General features: G+C 35.4%; 1 protein-coding gene across 1 annotated transcript in view; it reads left to right on the top strand.

Annotated features, from left to right (window-relative positions):
* Window positions 1-22940, top strand: part of NIPAL2 (NIPA like domain containing 2) — a 78253-nt gene that overhangs the window by 16456 nt on the left and 38857 nt on the right. Inside the window, exons 2-3 of the mRNA XM_079126369.1 lie at window positions 6223-6291; window positions 9238-9409. Of these exons, the coding sequence (XP_078982495.1) occupies window positions 6223-6291; window positions 9238-9409 (241 nt within the window). The remainder of the gene's footprint in view (window positions 1-6222; window positions 6292-9237; window positions 9410-22940) is intronic.

Here is a 22940-nt window from a genome sequence, read left to right as displayed (position 1 = left end):
ATACTAAAAATAATTGAAATTTAGACTTTAAAAGGGTGTACAGTGATGAGAAAAGAATTGGGTAAACATGAATAAGTAAGACAAGTATTGTGTTAAAAATAGTAACAATGACAGGAACTTTCATTCATTGCTAGTGGGAATGCAAAATGGCATAGTCATTTTCAAAGATAGTTTAGCAGTTTCTTATAAAACTGAACACAGTCTGACCATACAATCCAGCAGTCATACTCTTTGGTATCTACCCAAAGCAATTGAACATTAGGTCTATACAGAAACCTGAATAAGAATGTCATTCATAATTGTCCAAAACTTGATGGCAACCAAGATACCTGTAAGTAGGTGAATTGTTAAATAAGCTGTGACATGTCCAGAAGATGGAAGTTTATTCCATGATCCACAAAGGCATGAAAAGACATAGAGGAACCTTAAAATCATATTGCTAAGAGAAAGAAGCCAATCTGAACTGGCTGTGTACAGTATGATTCCAACCATATGACATTCTGGAAAAGTGGGGTTGGGGTGAGGGAGGGATGAATAGGCTCAGCAAAGGAGATTCTCAGAGCAGCGAAACTACCCTGTATAATTCTATGACAGTGGACACATGTCTTCATACATTTGCCAAAATCCAGTAGAATGTGACACTCAAGGGTGAAACCTAACATAAACTAAGGATTTCATGTGATGATGATGTGTCCATGCAGGTTCATGAAATGTAACAAACATACCATTTTTGAGATGGGGACAGTGTTGAAAATGGAGGAAGCTGTGCTCTTGTGGGGGTGGAAGGTAAATGGGAAATCTCCATGCCTTCTGCTTAATTTTGCTGTGAACCTAAAATCGCTCTAAACATAAATTTTTATTTAAAAAATAGTAACAATGATTAATTTGAGAATATTGAAACAAGGCAGAACTAGTCAGTAAGCTAATATACTAGTGAACACCATCTAATATGGGAGAGAACAGATAGTAGTTAATGCAAATGGAAGTTTTTATAGTGCTCAGGAGGATGGGAATATTGATTATAGAATTTATGTCAAGAATGCATGATAAATTTGTGGAGAAACTAGATCTCTCATACATCACTGATGGGAATGTAAAATTATAAAACAGTCTTGCAGTTCCTTTCAGAACTAAAAATGGACTTACCACACAACCCAGCAATTACATTCTTGGGCATTTATCCCAGAGAAATGAAAATGTATTTTCAGGAAGAATTTGTACATGAATGCTTATAGCAGCTCTATTCATAACAGCCCCAAGCTGGAAACTACTCAAATGCCATTCAATGACTGAATGGTTAAACAAACTACAATATATCCATACCATGGAATACTACTCAACAGTTAGAAGAATGAACTATTGATACAGTAACCTTGGATGAACCTGAAGAAAATTATGCTGAGTAGGGAAAAAAAGTTAACTTCAAAGTATACATACTTCATGATTCTACTTATATAACATTTGCGAAATAATGTACAGATGGAGAACAGATTAGTGGTTGCTGTGGTTTAGGAATGGGGAGAAGAGAGGGTAGTGTATCTCTAAAAGGGTAACGTCAGGGAGTCTTATGGTGCAGATGAGTATCTTGATTGTGATAGCTACACACTCACACACACAGATGAGTGTGTGTATGAATGAAGAAGATGAATTTGTTGGGTTTCCTATTTACTCTAGTTACATAAGATGTTCACATGTGGATGTGGCTAGAAGGATGTGTGGGACCTACTTGTGGAATTCCTTGCAACCTATTCTGAATCCATAACTATTTCAAGATAAAAATGTTTTAAGTTAATAGTAATTACTAAAAGAGTAGACATAAGATATACAACTTTCTAAACAGAAGAGTAGGGAGAAAAGAGAATAAAGAGAACCCAACTAATTCTAACAGAATGTAGGAAAGAAGAAAGGAGAAGTCTTTTTTTAAATTTTTTTTTTTATTTTTATAGATTGCACTTTGTTTCATTGCACACAAATGGGGTACAACTTTTCATTTCTGTGATTGTGCAAGATGTAGATTCACACCATTCATGTAATCATGAATGTACATAGGGTAATGATGTCTGTCTCACTCCACCATCTTTCATACCCTCGCCCCCTCCTCCCTCTCATTTCCCTCTATGTAATCTAAAGTTTCTGCATTCTAAGGAGAAGTCTCTTGCAAAGAATAATCAAGATACCCTGAGTTCAATTCCTGGTACCAAAAAAAAAAAAAAAAAAAAAAAAAAAAAGAGAAAAGTAAAAAAGAAAAGAAGGATAACTACAAACACACACACACACACACACACGTAGAAATAAATGAAAATATATTGATAGTCCCTTGGGAATTGAGAGACAAAGCATCCAAAATTTAGTGAGGATACTGAAGATTTGAGCATGGGGTTAATGGAAGTAGAATAGATATAGAAAACACAGATAGAATATCTATAATCTTAACAACGAAATACTTAGCTTTTCAAGCATACCTTGGGTGCTTACAAAACGTGACCACACATTACTAAGTAACAAAATGAATTTTACTTTATGCTATGTAGTAGACCATAAAACCAATGCTGATTTAAATGCAGCATGTTTTCTAACCACAATCCTATAAAATTAGACATTAGTAAAAAAAAAAAAAAGTGATAACTAACACCTCATTCATTTAGAATTTTAAAAAACACCCTCCAAATAAATAAATCCCAGGTAAAAGCCATCAGATATTTAGAAGTGAATGCCAATGATTGTACGTGTCAAAACTAGGCATGCAGCTAAAACAGAAAGTGTATTTATAGGGAAAGTATAGCTATACTTGCACATAATTTTTATTTAAAAATTTTTCATACATGTATATAGGGTAATAAAGTCTGTCTCATTCTACTATCCTTCCCATCCCTACCCGCCACCCCAGCCTTCCCCTCACTCCTCTTTGCACAATCCAAAGTTCCTTCATTCTTCCCTACCACCCCATGAACCAGCATCTGTTTATCAGAGAATTGCACAGATTATTAGATAAGAAGAAACAAATAAAAATAAAATGTAGTAAAACTCTGGAAATGAAAGAATTGTATGTTTATCAACTGTAGAAAAAAGTTATTTTTCTCATGGAGGATGAAGAGACTGTAATAAACCTAACTACATTCATGGTATTTTTATTTCCTTGAGTAAAAATATTATATTTATTTATAATTTATATGCATAAATTTATTTTACATAGCAACTTTATTTAAACATGATTCACACATCATACAATTCACTCATTTAAAATGGACAATTTGTTGGTTTTTAGCATATTCAGAGAATTATGCAACTATCAGTACAATGAACTTTAGGACAGTTTATCTCCTTATAAGGAGACCCCCATCCATTAGCTGTCATCCCTAAGTCTCTCATCTTCACCCACCTTAAACAAGCCACTAATGTCTTTGTAAATTTGCCTGTTCTGGAAATTTCATATAAATGCCTTCCTATAACATGTAAACTTTTGTAACTCGTTTCTTTGACATAGCACAGACTTTTTAAGACTCATCCATTTTATAGCATGTATCAGTACTTCATTCCTTTTTATAGATAAATAAGATTTCTTGTTTTACGTAATTGTTTATTTGTTCTTTTTAGACATAGATGACAGTAGAGTGTATTTTGACATATTATGCAAACGTGGAGTATAACTTATTCTATCTGAGATTCCATTCTTGTGGTTGTACATGATGTGGAGTTTCATTGGTCACGTATTCATATATGAACATAGGAAAGTTAAGTCCAACTCATTCTACTGTCTTTCCTAGTCCCATCTAAATAAGATTTCATAGTATGATCATACCACATTTTGTTTATTCACTTACCAGTTAACAAACATTTAGGTCATTTCTACTTTTGGCTATTTTGAATAACACAACTACTTCGGAAATTTCTGTACAAGTTTGCATTTACACATGTTTTCATTTCTCTTGGGTATATAGCTGGGTGTGAAATTGCTGAATCAGATGAAAATTCCATGATTACTTTTTGAGGAAGAACCAAACTGTGTTTCAAAGTTGTACTGCTTTACATTCCCACTAGTAGTGTATGAGGGCTCCAATTTTTCTACTCCTTGCTAAGATTTGTTATTATCTGATCTTTTGATTATTATCATCTTACTTGGAATATCATTATAGATTTTGATTTGCAACTCCCAATGGTTACTGATGTTGAGCATCTTTTCATGTGCTTTTTGGCCATTCATGTCCTCTTTGTTGAAATATCTGTTCATACATGTCCTTTGCCCATTTAAAAATCAGGTTGTTGATTTTTTGTTGTTGAGTTGTAGGTGTTTTTCATGTACTATATTCTGGATATCAGTCTTTACTGGTTTATACGATTTGTAGGTACTTTCTCCCATTCCATTGGTTTCCTTTTCACTCTGTTGATAGTGTCCTTTGACGCACAAGTTTTTAATCTTGACAACATCCAACGTACCTATTTTTTTCTTTTGGTATCATAGCCAGGAAGTCATTGCAAATCCTGCCACCAATTTTTAAACACCCAGCCTGATGTCATTGGAACTGTTCAGAGAATGATTTAAAGAATTTTGAAGTCAGTTATTTCTATTCAGCAATTTATTTTAGGATTATGGAAGATTTTCATAATTATCCATTTGATGCCAAATTTCTTTTGAATCTTTATTTTCCTAATTACTGCCAAATGCATTAGATTGTAAATAGAAAGCATGGAAATAGCACATTGTATCATGATACAATTGTTCCCCATAAGGAGTAGTGATCAAAATTATTGCCAAGTGCCTTTATTAGGAAAAGAAAATTCTTAACTGATTAAAGACCATGGATATTATATATCAACTATAAAATGAGTTTTCAACTTTTCTGCTTCAGTGTTTTTAAACGCTGAATTTCATTTCAGTTTATATAATAGAGCTCTAAGACTTCAAAAACATTTTGCGTTCTGCAAAGGATTTATTGTGGTTGTAATGTTCATTTGGAATGCAAATAGCTTCTTGGGATTTGAAGCCCGTAGAAGTTAACATACTGTAGAAAAAAAGAGGGAAAGATCCCTTGTATCACTGCTAATTTATGCTTACAGAAGATATTTTACCTGTGCACTGAGATGGGAGTAGCAAATCCATCTTTTGAAGTCATCAAATAATGCATGAGCTATCTATGATAAACATCCTAGGCAATGTGTAAGAACTTATTTTTCTAACCTCATAGTTCTTATCTAAACCATTATATAATACTAGCTTGAACTTAGTATTTGTTGAACTTCTTATTTTGTATGGTAGATGATGTAGAAGACTCAGCAGAAGCATAAGAATTGGTTCTTCTCTTTCAGAGAATTTGCCTTCTCTTTGTAGAGCCTAATGACTCTCATGACAATATCAAAGAAGCAAGGGTATTTACCATGTAGAGTCCACAAAAGTAAAAATGAGTCGAGGTGGCCTAAGAAGGTCTCAAGGAGGCAGGTCAGGAGGGTGAGGTTCAGTTGGAGTGGGCTGAGGAAGGGAGCTACACCAACCCGATGAGTGGAGTGGCATGAAGTATCCCACCTGACCAGAGTGGGGCAGACGAGGCCAGTCAGCTATGCCATAGACAGCTGGATGGTCAGGGAGAGGGCAGATGATGGGAGCTAAGTAGAAGTTTTGTATTTTATGCAGTCAACTACAGAGAGACATTGACCGGGGAAGTCGTGGGAAAATACAGTGTCTCTCTAGTGGAGCTCCTGGAACTTCAGAGATAAAGGGTTTTCTGGAAACATCCAACATCACACCTTTTCACTGAGTGAAATAACTTGTTCAAGGTCACCTGTATAGAAAATAGCAGGTCTGTATCTCAGATTTTCCTTTAATTACAAGTCCTATGGTCTTTCTTTCATTCTATAGTCCTTCAGAATATATTTAGAGAATAGAAAATGAACAGAAAGGATAAGAAAGAAGTATGGGTGGGAAAAAGTTGCAATTGAGAACTCTCTTCTTTATTTAGTGAATGAGGCAGATAAATACCTATAGAATTCAGAGAAGGACCAAATTACTTCTCAAAAATAATATTTGATTAATGTGAAAAACTAATCCTAATTAACCATATTTACATCCAAACCTACCCTGGCAAATGGATTCTAAGTGAAGCTGAAATGTTTGATGAGTGAATGAATGAATAAATGAATGAATACATCAATTTAAATGTCTATTTTTTTAGTAAATATTTTACAAGTACTACTCAAAATATCATTTAAGGAAAATATTTTCTCTTACAGGTTCACCTTTTTGGAGTTTTGCTGGCCATTTTAGGAAACTTCATAATCAGCATTTCCCTAAATATTCAGGTAAGAAACTTTTTCTAACTTTATAGTTTGATCTAGGAACATTCTGTGACTTTCATTAGATTTGGTCTCTTTAGCCTTTATGGCTCTTTCTTCCTTAAACACAATAGGAAAAAATTTGTATTTTTCAAACTCATTGGTATAAAGAGAAATATAATTTAGGCTGGATTGCACTAACATTTTTTTCTTTTTCTGATTTAAAAAGAACTTAAATGTTTTTGCTGGTCCCTAGTAGTATTGTAGACTTTAAACATGGTGCCTACTATGTCTAATGGATGAATCATCTGGTTTGATTTTTGGTGTCTTGATTTCTTTCATAGACTTCACTGCCAAGTGGGATACAAATATTTTTTAGAAACAGTTTATAGGAGTACAGAGCTTTTTTTTTAAATTTCTTTAAAATACTTTTAAATATGTCTGTGTGGACTAAAGTTCTGAGAAAGAATACAGGATATAAAGTAGGAACTTCACCTAAAACATGAATCAAAATCCTGGAAGAATTGCTGATTTGTTAAACTAAAAACTGAATGAAATATTAATTTTGAATCAAATCATGAATGAAATAAAATTTTTTTTACTTAGTTTAAAACCAAATCAAACTAATGCAGTTTCTGGACTTTTGAATCAAATAAACCTGAACATTGAATTATCTCCAGATCATTATATAATTTTATACAAACCGTTGCTAGAAAATGGCCTAATATAACTGTCAATAATTACTAAGAAATTATTTGTTACTGGAAAAAAATTACAAAAATAAATGATTTTCCCTATTGTGTTAATCAGATTTCCATCACTTGGGGAAAATCAAGTAATAAAGAAAAGATTTCAGAGGTTTTATCTTTGTCATTTGGCTCTGTTGCTTTGGGCCTGTGGCAGCATAGTACATCATGGTGGGAGTACATGGAGGAGGCCTGTTCACCTCCTGGTTGTGGGGAAGCAGGGAGAGGAAGAGAGGAAGGGGCCAAGTCCTATATCCCCTTCAGTGGCACACCCTAGTAACCTAACTTCCTATGAATAGGGCCCCGTGTTTCAAAGTTTCCACCACCTCCTGACAGCACCATAAACTGGCAGCCAAGCCTTTAATACCTGGGCCTTTGGGGACATTTCAGACCTGAACTATAGCACTTATTTAAAAAAAGAAGGAGGAGGAGGAGGAGAATCTAAAGCATATAAAAGAAAAACTACTCAGAAGTAACCACTATTGAGTATGTGTTTTTTCCAAATTGATTTCTATGCATAAACAGCATACATACATTTGAGTGGGTATTCCAAAATGTATATAACCATCTCTTACTAAAGGATGCACTACAGGACACACAAATTGGCTTTTCTTATTATAAGTAATAATGAAATGAATATCTATTTACATAAAGATACATGTACTTTATGTATTTACATGACTATTCTGTAAGTCAAAGTGTGTTTTCATTTTAAATATTGCTAGGATCATACAAATTGTTTTCTGTAGGGGTCATACCGTATTACACTCATATAGCAGTTTGGCTGTGACCATTTCCCATATTCTCAGTACCACGTATCATTAGTTATTAGGTGAGGGCAGGGAATGATGTCTGACAGAGGAAAATGATATTTTATTGTCTCAAATTATTTACATTTCTTTGTTTGTTCATGAGGTTAAAATCTTTTTTCACTTGTAATTTTACTTCTATAAAATACTGTTTCATATCCTTCATATATTATCTCTTGTATTCCCTGGGTGTGGGGGGTTTCCATTTACTTGTAGGAATTCTCTTTGTATTAGTGATATTAAACCTTTGTCATTTATGTGTTGTAAATGTTTTCTCCCCCTCTGTTCTATTGTTTGTTTCTTAAATTTGTTTTTAGTATTTTTCTACATAGAAGTTTATTTTTTGCCTCTGTTTATTTTTTTAAATTGGTTCCTAATAATCGTACAGAATAGTGAGTTTCTCTGTGGCATATTCATATATGCACATAACACAATTTGATCAATTTCAGTCACAGAACCTTCCCTTGGCCTCCCCTCTGCCCTTTCCCTGTTTCCTTTTCTCTACTTAACTGGAGAGAAGATTTTGTTAATACAGTAAAATATTTGCTTTTCTGGCTTATAGATTTTGTATCATACTTACGAAGATGTTCCTGATGCCAAGGGTTTTTTTGTTAATGTTTCATATTTTCTTCTAGTACTTTCATTTTTGTGTTCTTTTAAAAGATTATGTAATCTTAGAATTACACACAATTCTCATAAGAAATCATCTTAGTTATCATAAAATCATTAGGGAAAATGTCTTCATTTAATGGCCCATTTTTCATGAATTTATATTTGGTTTGGTTTTGGTTTTGCAGTACTGGGGATCAAATCCAGGGACTTGAGCATACTAAGCAAGCATTCTACTTCTGAGCTACATCCCTAGCCTGTTATGTTTTTTAAATACAAAGAAATATTCAAATCAGACGTAAATAGGAGTCAGACTATATCCATTCACAATTCCCTGCTGCTAAAGCATTCTACCCTGCTGTACTAATTGTGGTGGGTACTTTGACCCATAAATCTGAATTCCTTTCAAAAAGTTTCTCTTTAGTAATTTATTTTAGTAATATTTATTTTGACATCTGGACTTACTTAACATTCTAAAAAAAATGTTTTTGTTGTACTATTCTAGAAGGTCCCTTGACATCTTAACATACATCTCACTTTTAAATAGTAATAATGATATATATTTTACACAGTTGTTATGAAAATAAAGCAATGTGCATATGTTAAAAGGCCCTTCAGACTATAAAATGCTATATGAATATGAGTTACTTCTGCCACTAATATGTTTGGGACAAATAAGGAATCGTAATTGCTCTATAATCTGCAAATAAATTTAAAAGCCATAATGTAAATTTAGGGGACCCAAAATTTCAAAGCAAATTTTAGTTGGGTGGAAGTGTTTTCTTATTTGCATTCTGATTTACTTCCAGAAATATTCTCATCTTCAGTTGGCACAGCAAGAACACTCAAGGCCATACTTCAAGAGCATGATTTGGTGGGGTGGAGTCTTCCTGATGGCTGTCGGGGAGACAGGGAACTTTGCTGCCTATGGACTTGCCCCCATTACCCTGATTGCACCATTAGGCTGTATGTCTGTTGCAGGTGGGCCATTTTTCTGTATTGTGACAAATAGAAATGTTAAGAGTTTGGAATAATTGGAAAAAAACATAAAGCACAGAAGAAGAAAATCTACCCACTGTTTTCTTAGTGTATTAACATGGAATTATGCTTCAGATCATATTTACCCTCTCAAGCTGATATATTAACCATAAAGAAACTTGTGTTTTGTAGCTATCCCATTTACATTTAAAAGACTAATCCTCAATGTCTGCATCTTATAAGTTAATGGTAGTAACTGAAAATATTATACTATGTTTTTAATCATTAATGGATTCTTTTTAATCATTAATGGGTTAGCTAAAAGCATTTATAATGTGGCTATATTTTATTCAGATGTTAAGTTTACATTTAGAGTCTGATGTTTGATCTTGACTCCATAGTTTAGCATCTCTTTGACACTAAAAATTAAATATTGCTTATTCTCTATTGCCATAAAAATGTACAATTTTATAGTATTGTCACAATTTTCTACCTTCAAGATTTATATGATTTACTAAATACATTCAGAAGAGAGTATAATAAGATGTTGCTAAAGACTTGTTTTATAAAAGAGCAAAAATCACTGCAAAAAAAGAGAACAAATTCTCTAAGCCCGGTTAAAATCAATAAAATCTTTTTTGTTTTACTCTTTATCTGTTGCCATGGAAATAGCATGTTTTTAAATTTCTGTGAATTTAGATCCTTCATTGAAATAGAAACAAGTTGATAGTCATTCTGAACAACTATAGCAAGCAGATCATATCTCACATATCCCAATTTTAATACAGCTCTTAAAATATGATATTCCTAAAGAAAGCATAGCTTAAACTGAAATAATGCATATCCAAAGAGAATTTCATTTTATTTTGAAAGTGGCTTCCCTTATTAATCTTTTAAAATATTTTAAAATACTTCCCTGGTGTATGATAGAATATTTTATAAAGAACATGCATTTCACTTTCTAGAAATTTATTTAAAATCCCCATACTGATATTACCCTAAAGAGACAAAAATTGATATAGTCTCTTACCATTTTCGACTCCCAATGAAATGTGCAAATTGCTTATGCCATTTTCTATTTACTGCATATAACACATTCATGGGCAGTCTAGATTATTTTTCTTCTCAAAATCTAGGAAATATGAGGCTGGGGTTGTAACTCAGAGGTAGAAGAGTGCTTGCCTAGCACATGCGAGGCACTGGGTTCGATCCTCAGCACCACATAAAAATAAATAAATAAAATAAAGGTAATGTGTCCATCTATAACTAATTTTAAAAATACAAGAAATAATAGATAAAACAGCCTGTTAGATTGTCATCTTGGTATTTTTCCAGTTGTTTTGAAAATCTATTATTCTTCAGATTGTGCATTTAGTGCTGGTCTTTACTTTTGTTTCTTACTCTTTGTTCAGTTTCTGTGAAACAGTTGAAGGAAAAAAGCATCTGGGCATATCAGAAAGACACCTAGGAGTGGGTTGAGTGCACCACATTGTATTGAAATTCTCCGTTTATCTCATGTCTTCTGGTCTGGGTTAACTGGGTTTTTTTTGTTTTTGTTTTGTTTTGTTTTTGTTTTGCAGGGGTGGGCTTGAGAGGAGAATTTGGAAATTGCTAGATTTGAGTGTCAACAAACTTGAGTAACCCTCGAATAATATTATATTCTGGAAACTTTAGACAACTTGAAACAAAAGGGAAAGCATTGTTAAAAGAAAGGGCTGAGATGCCATAATATTATTATGAGGACTTGAGTAACCCTCGAAGTCCTTCAGTTACATTATGAATCTGCCCAGCCTTCCCTGATTTGATCAAAGCTCTCAGAAATAACCAGAATCTGGACAGGCACAGTGGTACATGCCTATAATCCCAGCAGCTCAGGAGGCTGAGTCAGGAGGATTGAGTTCAAAGCCAACCTCAGGAACAGTGAGGTGCTAAGCAACTCAGTGAGACGCTGTCTCTAAATAAAATACAAAATTTATTTAGTATGGCTAAATGATGTGGCTCAGTGGTTGAATGCCTCGGAGTTCAATCCCTGGTACCTCCCCAAAAAGAAATAAAGAATCTGTTGTTCCTTTCCAAAAAAGAAAATTAAATATTCAAGGGAAAAAAATAACCAGAATCTTGAGTTTTCCAACCTGATCAGAAAATGTCTTGTTCTCCAGAGTCCTCTGCAGGGCCAGTTCACCACCTTCAATCTTGGAGTCTGCTGCTTTGACACATGGGTTTTCTTAATGCTGCAGTCATTTTTCCTGTGTGCTCTTAGCTCCAATAAATGTTCCACCTTCAGGACATGTTTAGTTACCCACTTCTCTGACCATTTAAAATGTTTCAAAAATGTGAATTTATAGCTTCAAACTCAAATCATTCCTCCTTGACAATCTTTGCAAACAGTTAATATATGCTCATAAGTAGTATTCCCACAGCACTGCAGAGCTGAATCTGAGGTCATTGTGAGGTGCTATGGATGGAAAGAGACCACTGGTGATGGAGGATTACTCTTGAACACCCCCTTGATACCCTTTATAAAGATTCTGGAAACTTTAGACAACTTGAAACAAAAGGGAAGCATTGTTAAAAGAAAGGGCTGAGATGCCATAATATTATTATTCTTTGTGACAATAATATTCCATTGTCATGCTAAGTGAAATAAGCCAATCCCAAAAAACCAAAGGTCAAATGTTTTCCCCGGTAAGTGGATTATGATATATAAAGTGGGCAGCGGGGGTGGGGGTAAGAAAAGAATGGAGAAACTTTAGATTACATAGAGGGAAATGAGAAGGGGGGTATGAAAAATGGTAGAATGAGACAGACATCATTACCCTATGTACATGTATGATTACACAGATAGTATGAATCTACATCATGTACAACCATAGAAATGAAAAGATGTACCCCATTTGTGTACAATAAATCAAAATGCAGTCTGTAAAAATAAAAAAAATAATAATTAAAAAAAAGAAAAGAAAGTTCTGTGTCTACAGATCAGCAGAATGAATAGTGTCCACACTTCTATGCTAGAACCCTGCCTCCATTATTTCTTGGGAGCTTTAAGAAAGAAATCAAGGTTCCCTTTGAATTTATAAAAGGGAATAATATCTTGAAATTTCACATGGGAAATTGTATATTCTTTTCTGATTTTTCTTCTGTCTTTTGCTTTACAAATTTAAAAAGACAGCTAAAATTCAGATACTTCAAAAACTTTTAGACCTTAAATTGAAATGAAAGGTGCTTTCTTCCATTTGTGACTCTTGCCATATATGATCTGATTCACATCAGTACCAACATACTGTGTTCCTTTTGTTCATTCTAGAACTAAGGAGATATTGTGTGGGTAGACATGTGCACCAGTCTTATGTGTGTAAGATGGCTAATATGTCAGATCTGCTCTTTTGTCTTACATAATCACATTCCTGCTTATTTTTTGCATATGTTAACAGATAAATATATATATATACATATATGTGTGTGTGTGTGTATATATGTGTGTGTGTATATATGTGTGTGTGTATATATATGTGTGTGTGTATATATGTATGTGTGTATATATGTGTGTGTGTATATATATGCTATATATATATATATATAGCGTAAGGACTGGTACATAAGAAGCATCATGGGGATTTTAGTTTGCTTTTTCCTCACATTTTCCCGACTTGGGCCATCATCCTTTCTATCCTCCCTTTCCCTCTCTGTGTCCTTCTGTTCCTCACTGACATGTTACCCTCAGGTAACATTTCTCAAACATTAGTTTTATAGGCTGATTCATAGGTGTTCTAAGAAACAAGGAATTCTATAATTGAAAAAGTTTCTGCAGTTTTGGATTTAGAAAGTTATACAGGTTCATTAATATAAGGGCTTCTCTGGGCCCTGGAAAGGGCCCCTGGCATAGTGAATCCTTCAGAGGCCGATGCAGTGAATCAAGTCTCCAAAACCTATTGACCACCAATACTTTTATGTGGAGCATCTCAAAGGCCAACAGTTTCTGCAGAAAACCTCTAGGCAATGATCACAAGCAGTTACATCATGCTAGAGATTCAGCCTAAATGCCAATGCTGAGCAATGGAGAGTGTACAATAGGGAATAATTGTAGCATATAGGTGGGTCTCAGTGCCCAGGCCTGGCTCCGCCTGTTTGAAAGGAGTGTTCGGAACCTTTATATCTTTGTTATCCCTTTACTTTTCTTGCTAAAGATCTTTCTCAATGAGTCATAGCTTATTCTGACTAAAATGCTAGCCATACTGGCAGTGTGGTTAGTTCTAGGTGTTGATTTGTGTTTGTATTTCCATGAAGAAGGCTCCCTGGTTTCCAGTTTCATCTAGAACCTAGGATGACTATTCCTCAATAAGCCAATCAGTGGAATAGTTAAGGGACACTGTGCCAGGGTTCAGGTCTCAGTCCTGCTCAGTCCTATCACTTCTTGCAAGTTGTTTTAACCAATGTATGCCTCACATCACTAATCTGTAAAATGGGAGTAAGAATAACTCCTGTGTCTGAGGTTGTTCAGAAGAGCTGAGTAAACACAATCACCTAAGAAAAGTATTTGACATAATGACAACACTACCTATTGTCACTGAGATTTATCATTATTATTATTACACAAAGTACAGTATTCTTTCTAACAGAGTTTACTCCTGTGCCCCCAAAATGACTAATGGTTACATCCTCTCAAATGGATGAACCAATTCAGGAAATGCTTTTTTATTGTTCATATCCATGCAGTGGTTCATTTATAGGGAGCAGAAAAATAAGGTCCTCTCAACTCATTTGTTCAGCTTAATTACCTTTCAACTCTTCCACACTGTCTGTACAGAAACATGTTGGAAAATACCAGTATTCCCAAATAACAAACTAAAATGAGACACATTTGAATAAACAGGAATGGCGTTCGCATAGCAGTCCAGCCGGCTGCCACAGGCCATCTCCCCCTGCCTTCATAACACTTTTATTCACTTGCAAATTAATTGGAGGCTGAAGGGCAGATTTCTTTCAAGTCCAACTGTGATTTGAGAATGTATTTTCTCCGAAACTGTTGTACCAGAAATTCACTGAAAGGAAATAAGTTGGATATTCTGTAATGCAATTTTAAATGGCCAGTTCTTCTTGTCTCAGGTAACCCCACTTCCTCAGGAGGCCTTCCCTGGCACCTGGACTGTGTTAAACAGCCAAATGCTCTGCACCCGGCCTACACAGGCCCTCCTCTCATTTATGTGGTACCATTTTTTGAATTATAAAGAGACAGCCCTTCCTCAGGATAACTTTATTTCTGTCTAAAAATTATTGTGATACATTGATTTTATTAGCGCAGGTCACTCTAGTGCCATCTGTCAGAAAACTGTCCTGAGAAATATTTGAGTTGACAAGGTCTAAGAGACAGGTGGTGACTCATGGAATGTGGAGCCTGTGTGCACCACACCTGCACGGCCTGCACAGTGACCCAGTGGCCTTGAGCTATGCTTCCCTCCAGCAGTGCTCGCCTGCTAATGATGATCCTTCAGTGTTTGTCCTCACCATTCAGCTAAGATGCAGAAGATGGGAGGCCGGCTGTACGGCATTTGTGATGTCTGCTCTCTCCTGGAGAACACGGCACAGGAAATCGCACAACACAACCTGTAGAACTGGTGCGAATTTGAATTTTGATAAAACAGAGATAAGATGTTCTGTCCTAGGGTGTAGAAAGAGCAAAACCCTTGCATAAAAGATTGCAATTCCTGATGAAACATGGTGGTTAAACAGTTCATTGCAAGGCACTCATGAATATTCACTCTCGTGAATACTTAAAGGTTTCTGAGCCTGTCCCTTGGGTGTTGAGTTGGACTACGTGCGCATCTGCAAAGTGTGGCCTTATATTTAACGTCTGTTTTCCATTTATCCCTATGACTGTGATCTACATTCTGCCTCAACATTTAGAGACGATTAAAAATAATGAAGCTATCAATAATCCAAAGAACTAAAGCCCATGGAATTAAGGAGTTCCATGATAGACCTCAATCAGTATAAAATTTACTTGTCTGGGGGTGGTAAAGGAGTAGAGGAGAAAGCCTGCTGGTGCAGGGGCCAGGAGGACAGGAGGAAGACAGGAAGCACCAAGGACATTTTTCACTTCTGTTCCTCTGACGATACTGATTTAAAGTCACTAGGAAAGAATTCATCAGACACCAACCTTTCCAAGTTAAATTTAGTTGAAGTAGTTAAAGGTAAGAAACTAATACTGAATGAACCTCTACTGTACCAGGTGCTACGTGGGACACATAAACTTGTTACTTTATTAATATGGCCAAGCTTAATAGGACTAATAAGAAGATTAAATTTAGGATGAATGATATGAAATTAAACCCTTGGTATTTTATGTGGAAAGATAAAATTAATGGCAGTAAGTTCTCCTTGGCCCTAGAATAATTTCCTAAGAGAAGTAGACATCCTGATACTGGGCTTATTGGGATTGAGGATGGAGAGTGAACTTCACTGAGAAAATGAGGGGAGAGTAAGACCAGCGATCAACAAGTCTTCTCCATCTCTAATTATCTCTAACATGCTAGCTGTTGCCCAAACTGAAATTCAGGGTATAGAATACATGCTGTTTCATATATTTCTGTTCTGTTGCTCTGAAGCCCTAAGCTGAAAAGTATCTGCAATCCATTAGATGATGGACATAGTGTAGCCAGAAAGCCCTAGTGAGGCCTTTTGAAATTTCAAAGAAGTCATGTCAAGCAGAACTTTGGTCTCCAAGATTTTTATTAGAAACAAATGAAAGGAAACACAAACAGACCAATGAGCAAGTGACCTGTAGTGTTACACAAACCTAGATGCCACAAATGCTCTGTTCTTTGCAGCAGTGAGCTTAGTGCCAGCCTGGACCAAGTCGCTGCATTTCCAAAACCTCCCGGATGCTTGTGATACTGGCAGTTCACATGGACGTTGATTTTAATGCTTGAAACATGCAGAAAATATCCCTTCACTAAGTGGCTCGCTGAATTGTCTCTTCAGCACTTCTGTCCAAAAACCAGCCTACATAAACTGTGGAATAAAACTCTGACGTTTTAATTTTATGTCTGCTCATACACTCGAGGCAGAAAGCATTCCTGAAGCCTAAAACTTTATTTGAAACATCTTTTCCACCCATCTTTATTTTTTGAGAATGCCACAAAGTATTTCTAGAGAAATTGCTAATGATGAAGTAATGTGCTATTACATTTATAATATAGTATTAATCTTGTCAGTGGTGGTATTTTTACTTTTTTGGAGTCTTTTCAAGTTTAATCATTGGTGCATGCCAAGAAAAAATGTAGAAAAGAAAGGATTATTGTTCTTAATCCAGGTAAATTTCCTCATCTGTATTTATGTAAATTTTCTCCCAATAATCGTTATGTCTTCTTTATCTTCAGTAACTGACAAAAGCATTTTTTTAATCAACGTGAGTTTCTTGACTCTTTTCTTCTTGCCAACGTGGATGGTAGGACAACTTTTCTTTCTGTAAGTAGACATTTTTCAAACTGTCACATCCTCAGAGCTTCAAATCCTGACTCCATGGATTACATTGTAATTGACGTACTCTTCCCCTAAAATTCTACAACTAATGGGGAATGATAATTGCAGAGCCATACCTCATATGGTTAGAGTTGGTGGAGCCTGTGAGCACGCTCAGTATGCCCATGTGCTTGAAGCTTGATTGTGACTGACATGAAAGTGTTTTTGTGGTCTGCTTTTTAGCAATACAATAAAGTTGCCATTATAAGTGGTCAGAAACCACAAGCCAGATATTTACATGTGAGGTTCTGTTTGTAGCATTATTATGTAAATATGTTTCTTTTCATGTCATCTTTTTTTTTAATAAAAGAAAGGTTTTTTTTGTTTTGTTTAAACTATTTTGTCTTCTACTTTCCTATATTCTAAACATATTTCCTGGTTTCTCCTAAGATCATAGAGGTTAAGCACTAAATGGAATGTCCTGAAAATAAAAGTTGATGGAATTTTTATTTACAGATTAGATCAGAGTTCACACACTGGTGGCCTGTAAACTGTCACTGGTCACTGCTGTGTGTTGTTTAGCTCAAACAATACTTTTAAAGAATAGAAATTAATTTACCAGGTTTAAAAATGAGCCCATGTCACACAGCCTGGATTTTTGTCTTGCAGAATCAGATTTGGTACACTGGACTTGCAGTTGGCTAGGCCTGAATCATGACTGCCACTTTTCACGAATCTTGCTTAGTTCGCCAAGGCCACGTGACCCTCATGACCACATCCCACCATCCCTCATTGTTTTTTCCTCTTTAGAGGTTACCTAACTGGCCCCTACAGGCATCTGGCTTGTAACATTTTGACAAAGGACTTTTTTCCTCCCCACAAAATCAGATAAGAATCATATTCATAATCACATCTGAGTAAAATATAATCAATGGATGTTTTAACTTTGGGTTAGATTTGTCTCTAAAAGTGGTATTAGTGGGACTGGGGATGTAGCTCAGTGGCAAAGCACTGGCCTTATAAGCACAAAGCCTTGAATTTCATTCCCAGTACCACCCAGAAAAAAGAAAAAGGTAAAAAAGGGCAAAAAGCAGAGAGAAATGAATAACAGCAATCAAAATCACCTTAAAATAGCCATGTCACAGACTTTTTAAATACTTCTTATAACTCTCTTCTGTACTATTAAACTGTTAAAGATCATTATGAGAGGGAGAGAGTTTAAGTAAAAAATACATGTCATGATGTTACAAATTGAAAAAGGGGATGCCCACTTATCTATTATTTTACAGACATAAAGATCTAAACTACTATGTTAAGATTTGCCTTTGAGCTTTACTAAGAGAATCTGGTGCTTAGGTTCTCATTTCTTAATCCCCATTAGTAGCAATGACAGAAGAAAACCCAAAACAAGTTTCTACAGCCTTTCTGAACTCCAATGCACCAGATTAATCTATAGAGTTTTTGTTTCTCTCTCTCTCTCTCTTTTCTGTGAGCCGCTGTGGATTTAAAGCATCAACTCTTGACCACATTAAGCTAAATAACTTCCAGGATAACAGCTGGTCTTAGAACCACATAAACTGATGTCAAAGTGGAGGTAAATGAAGGACAAACTCAGGGTTGATTCTTTTTTTTCGTTTGTTCTAATTAGTTATACCTGACAGTAGAATGCATTTTGACACATCATACATAAATGGAGTATAACTTCTCATTCTTCTGGTTGTACATGATGTAGAATTAACCCTGGTCATGCAATCATATATGCACATCAGTAATCCATTCTACTATTCTTCCTACCCCCCCATAACCCCTCCCCTCCCTTCACTCCCCTCTGTCTAATCCAAAGTACCTCTATTCTTCCCTAGCCACTCTTGCCCCACTTTATGTGAATTAGTATCCACATATCAGAGTAAACGTTCTTTGGGTTTGGATTATTTTGCTTAGCATGATATTCTCTAGCTCCATCCATTTTTCGCAAATGTCATAATTTCATTCTTCTTTAAGGCTGAGTAATATTCCTCATTTTCTTTATCCATTCATCTGTTGAAGGGCACCTAGGTTGGTTCCATAGTTTAGATATTGTTGAGTTGAACTATAAATATTGATGTGACTGTGTCACTGTAGTATGCTGATTTTAAGTCCTTTGGGTATAAAGGAGGAGTGGGATAGCGGGTCAAATGGCGGTTCCATTCCAAGTTTCCTGAGGAATCTCCATACTGCTTTCCAGAGTGGTTTCACCAATTTGCAGTTCTACTAGCAAGGTATGAGTGGACCTTCCCCCCCACATCCTCACCAAGATTATTGTTGCTTGAATTCTTGATAATTACCATTCTGACTGGAGTGAGATGAAATCTTAGTGTAATTTTGATTTGCATTTCTCCAATTAAAGATATTGAACATTTCTTCATACATCTGTTGATCAATTGTATTTCTCCTGTGAGTGTCTGTTTAGTTCCTTAGATTGGGGTTGATTCTTAAGTAAGTCAGGAAGCCTAGCACTAGGACACATCCCTACTCCTGCGACTGGCTCCCCTACATAGAGACTTGGTTTGCCTGCAGGCTTGGAACTTGCTTGACCTTTATTTTCTCTATTTTCATTTGGAAATCTGAATCAGAATATCCACATATAGGTTATCTTATGTCAGTCTTGATCAGAGTAACTCTCTGTTCTGATTGCTAATCAGAGTGACACTTGATGGCCAAAAAGAGAACAGATGACTCACCGAGAGAAGTTAATCTATTATAATTGTTGCTGAGCTTTTTCCTGAACATAAAGCATTAGAAGCTCAGGGCTAAGTAAATACATTAAAAGAATACCCTTGCCCCAGCACCACAAAAAAAAAAAAAAAAAAAAAAAAAAAAAATACCCTTGTTTTGTACCAGAGAAAATACTAGAAGATAATACATCTTGTCTTTTACCCCATGCATAGTATTTGTGTTGTCTTTTATACTCCACCCCCATGTTGTACAGAACTACTGTTTGAATTTTGGTGTAATATTTTTTTAATTTTTACTTTTAGTTTTTAAATTTAATTAATTTAAAAATTTTTGATTGACAATAATTGTATATTTCATAGGATAGGATACAAATAAGTATTTTGATATATTATATATTATAGAAAGATCAAATCACAGCAATTAGCATATCTGTGACAAGAAGGCTTAAAATCTATTTTAGCAATTTGAAATATACAATACAAATTAACTGTAGTCACCATACTGCAATAGACCACTAAAATGTATTTCTAGTGTCTAATATAAATTTCTTACCCATTTTATATGACCTTTCATCTTTTTTTAAAAAATGTATTATGGCATCTGTGGTTCAGTGCCTGGCTCTGGAATTACTGAAAACCTCAGCTTTCTCATTTATAAAATGAAGATAATGATACCTATCTCCCAGGAAAGATAGAAAGAGTTAATTATTCTATGCCAAACTCTCAGTAGACTATTTAGCCACTATTATTTTATATACATTTTTATATATCATTGTATAAACATAATTTCCTACCTTAATATTACAGCATAAGCTTTTTTATGTCACTAGGTAATTTTGCATCATAATCTTTATTGACTACTTAATATTATATCCATTATTGCTGAGCATTTAGATTGTTCAGTTTTCCACTATGAAGAATAATTTTGTAGTGATAGGCTTGAGCCTCTTTTCTGCTTTTTGGAACACTTCCTTAGGACAGATTCCCAGATGCATAATTACTAGGTCAAACAATTTGAATAGTTTGATGCTCTTGAGAGGCATTGTGAAATCACTCTTTAGAAGGGTTGTATCAATTTACAATGACACTAACAATTGGAGGAGTACTGAGTCCTTGTCAGCACTCAGCCTTGCAATCGTGTGTGAAATAGCACCTGGCTTTATCTAGCCTGTTATTACTGGTGAAATTGGACTTAGTTGGGCTTTTTCTTCTTTGTCTCCTCTTATTTGTGAACTATTTGTATTCTTAACCGTTCACTCTCCACTGGGGTTGTTTTTTTTTTTTTTTTTTTCCTTACTAGTGGGTACACCTGATGTATCACTTAGTAAGGAAAGGGCAATGTCCCATACCTTGGTGCTTCAAGTCACACCTGCACACACAGAACCTGGCTATCTTGGAACACAGAGGACCTGACTCTTGCTTATCCCTCAGATACTGCAAGCTGCTTGAAAAACACAAAGGGTACAGCTTGATCTATGTGCTCTTAAATAACTGGCTATTTATAACATATCAAACAAAATGGGTAATTGGAAACCATAGAACACATGTGTTTCATCTCACCTGTTTAAGAAATAAAATCCAGCAGATAAGAAGTTAATTGTGTGCTATTTCATAGCTTATTCTTGAGAGTCAACTTGAGCCGGTGTTCACCTCTCCCAGCTCAGTGCCTTGCCTCTTCTGCAGCCTCTTGGCTCCAGAGTCCTTCAGTGGGACATTAGCTTTTCACCCACAGTGTTTGTTTGAGTAACAAGAGAAAGGATGTCTTTTTGGTTAATTCCTGTCCTCACTCCACTTCACAGCATTCACATGACTCAAACTCATCTTTTCCAACTGAGCTTTTTCTGAAGGATAATAAAATAAGAAGGAGTTGAAGACAGGTCAACTCAAATTAGACCCCTGTCACAAATTTTTACATAGGCCCTAAGATAAGATGATTCTTGGGGCACTATCAGTTTTGATAAGCTTGCGGGGAAAGGGTGTCAGTTTTTGTAAACATTTCTCACTTGCCAAGAATAACAGTTTATTGACTGAGAGCAGCAAGTTTTGCCTGGGAAAATAGCCTTTATGAGTGGAGAAACATATTATTGGTTAATAAGAGTTAACCAATAACAACCAATTCCAACACTATTGAGTATGCATTTTCCTCCTGGTTTTCTTTATTCATTTTTAATTTTTTTCATTGTAGATGAACACAATACCTTTATTTTATTTATTTTTATGTGGTGCTGAGGATCCAGCCCAGTGCCTCACATGTACTAGGGAAGCTGCCCTGTCACTGAGCTACAACCCCAGCCCCTCCTCCTAGTTTTCATTACACCCATCTTTTCTCATTAAGGTACTTAGCAATTAAGCACCAAGGCCAATGAGCATTCATGTTTTTTTGCTTTAGTCAACCTTTTCATGGCTATGACCAAAAGACCAGACACAAACACTTTTAGAGGACAAAAAACTTATTTTCAGACTCATTGTTTCAGAGGTCTCAGTCCATAGATGGCTATATCCATTGCTCTGGGCCCAAGGTATAGCAGAACATATGGCGGAGGAGTGTGGTAGAGGAAAGAACTCAGGACATGGCATAGGAAAAAGAGAGAGACTAAGCTCAGCTCACAAAATATATTCCCCAAAGGAATGCCCCCACCTCCTCCAGCCAAACCCTACCTGCCTGCAGTCACTCAGTTAATCCCTATCAGGGTATTAATGCACTGATTAATTAGGTTAAGGCTCTCATAACTCAATCATTTCACCTCTGAACTCTCTTGCACTGTCTCACACATGAGCTTTTGGGGGGACACCTAATATTGAAACCATAACACTTCTGAAGGCCACATGGAAAAACGTGCATGACCTTCTGTCCAAACAGGCCTTGAATCAAAAAGCTACACAGAACTGAACACTGAAGTAAACCTCAGTAATAACTATAGTTTAATAATACCTAATGCACATCTGTTATTTTGCAGATGTGTTCCATTTTAGTGCTTTTTAAACTACTGATTGTGAAATGCTCGATTTTTGAATATTGAATTTTGCTATAGGAATACCTTCCTAGTTGTTCATCAGGCAGTGGTTATTGTTATAGCAACTACTCAAGAGGGTTGAGTTGGAAAGGTATCTGAATGCAAAGATGTATGGGAGTACTTCAGTTTAATTTTTTCTCATTTAAAAAATTTACTACTCTACTTAGAAGCCACGTTATTAGCTGTTGCTTAGATATTCTCGTTTTGCTCAGCACAGCTCCTATTTTACCACAATTTGCAAGAAATGAGTTATAAGTAAATGTCATGGTAGAGTGTTCTTTTTTATTATTTTTACTAGGTAAATCAAACTAAAAATCTTATTCTCTTACCTAAAAACTTTAGAGA

This window comes from Sciurus vulgaris, assembly GCF_902686455.1.
Source record: "Sciurus vulgaris genome assembly, chromosome: 1".
Taxonomy (NCBI): Eukaryota; Metazoa; Chordata; class Mammalia; order Rodentia; family Sciuridae; genus Sciurus; species Sciurus vulgaris.
The sequence above is the reverse complement of the archived record's forward strand: the minus strand, read 5'-3'. Positions and strand labels throughout refer to the sequence as shown.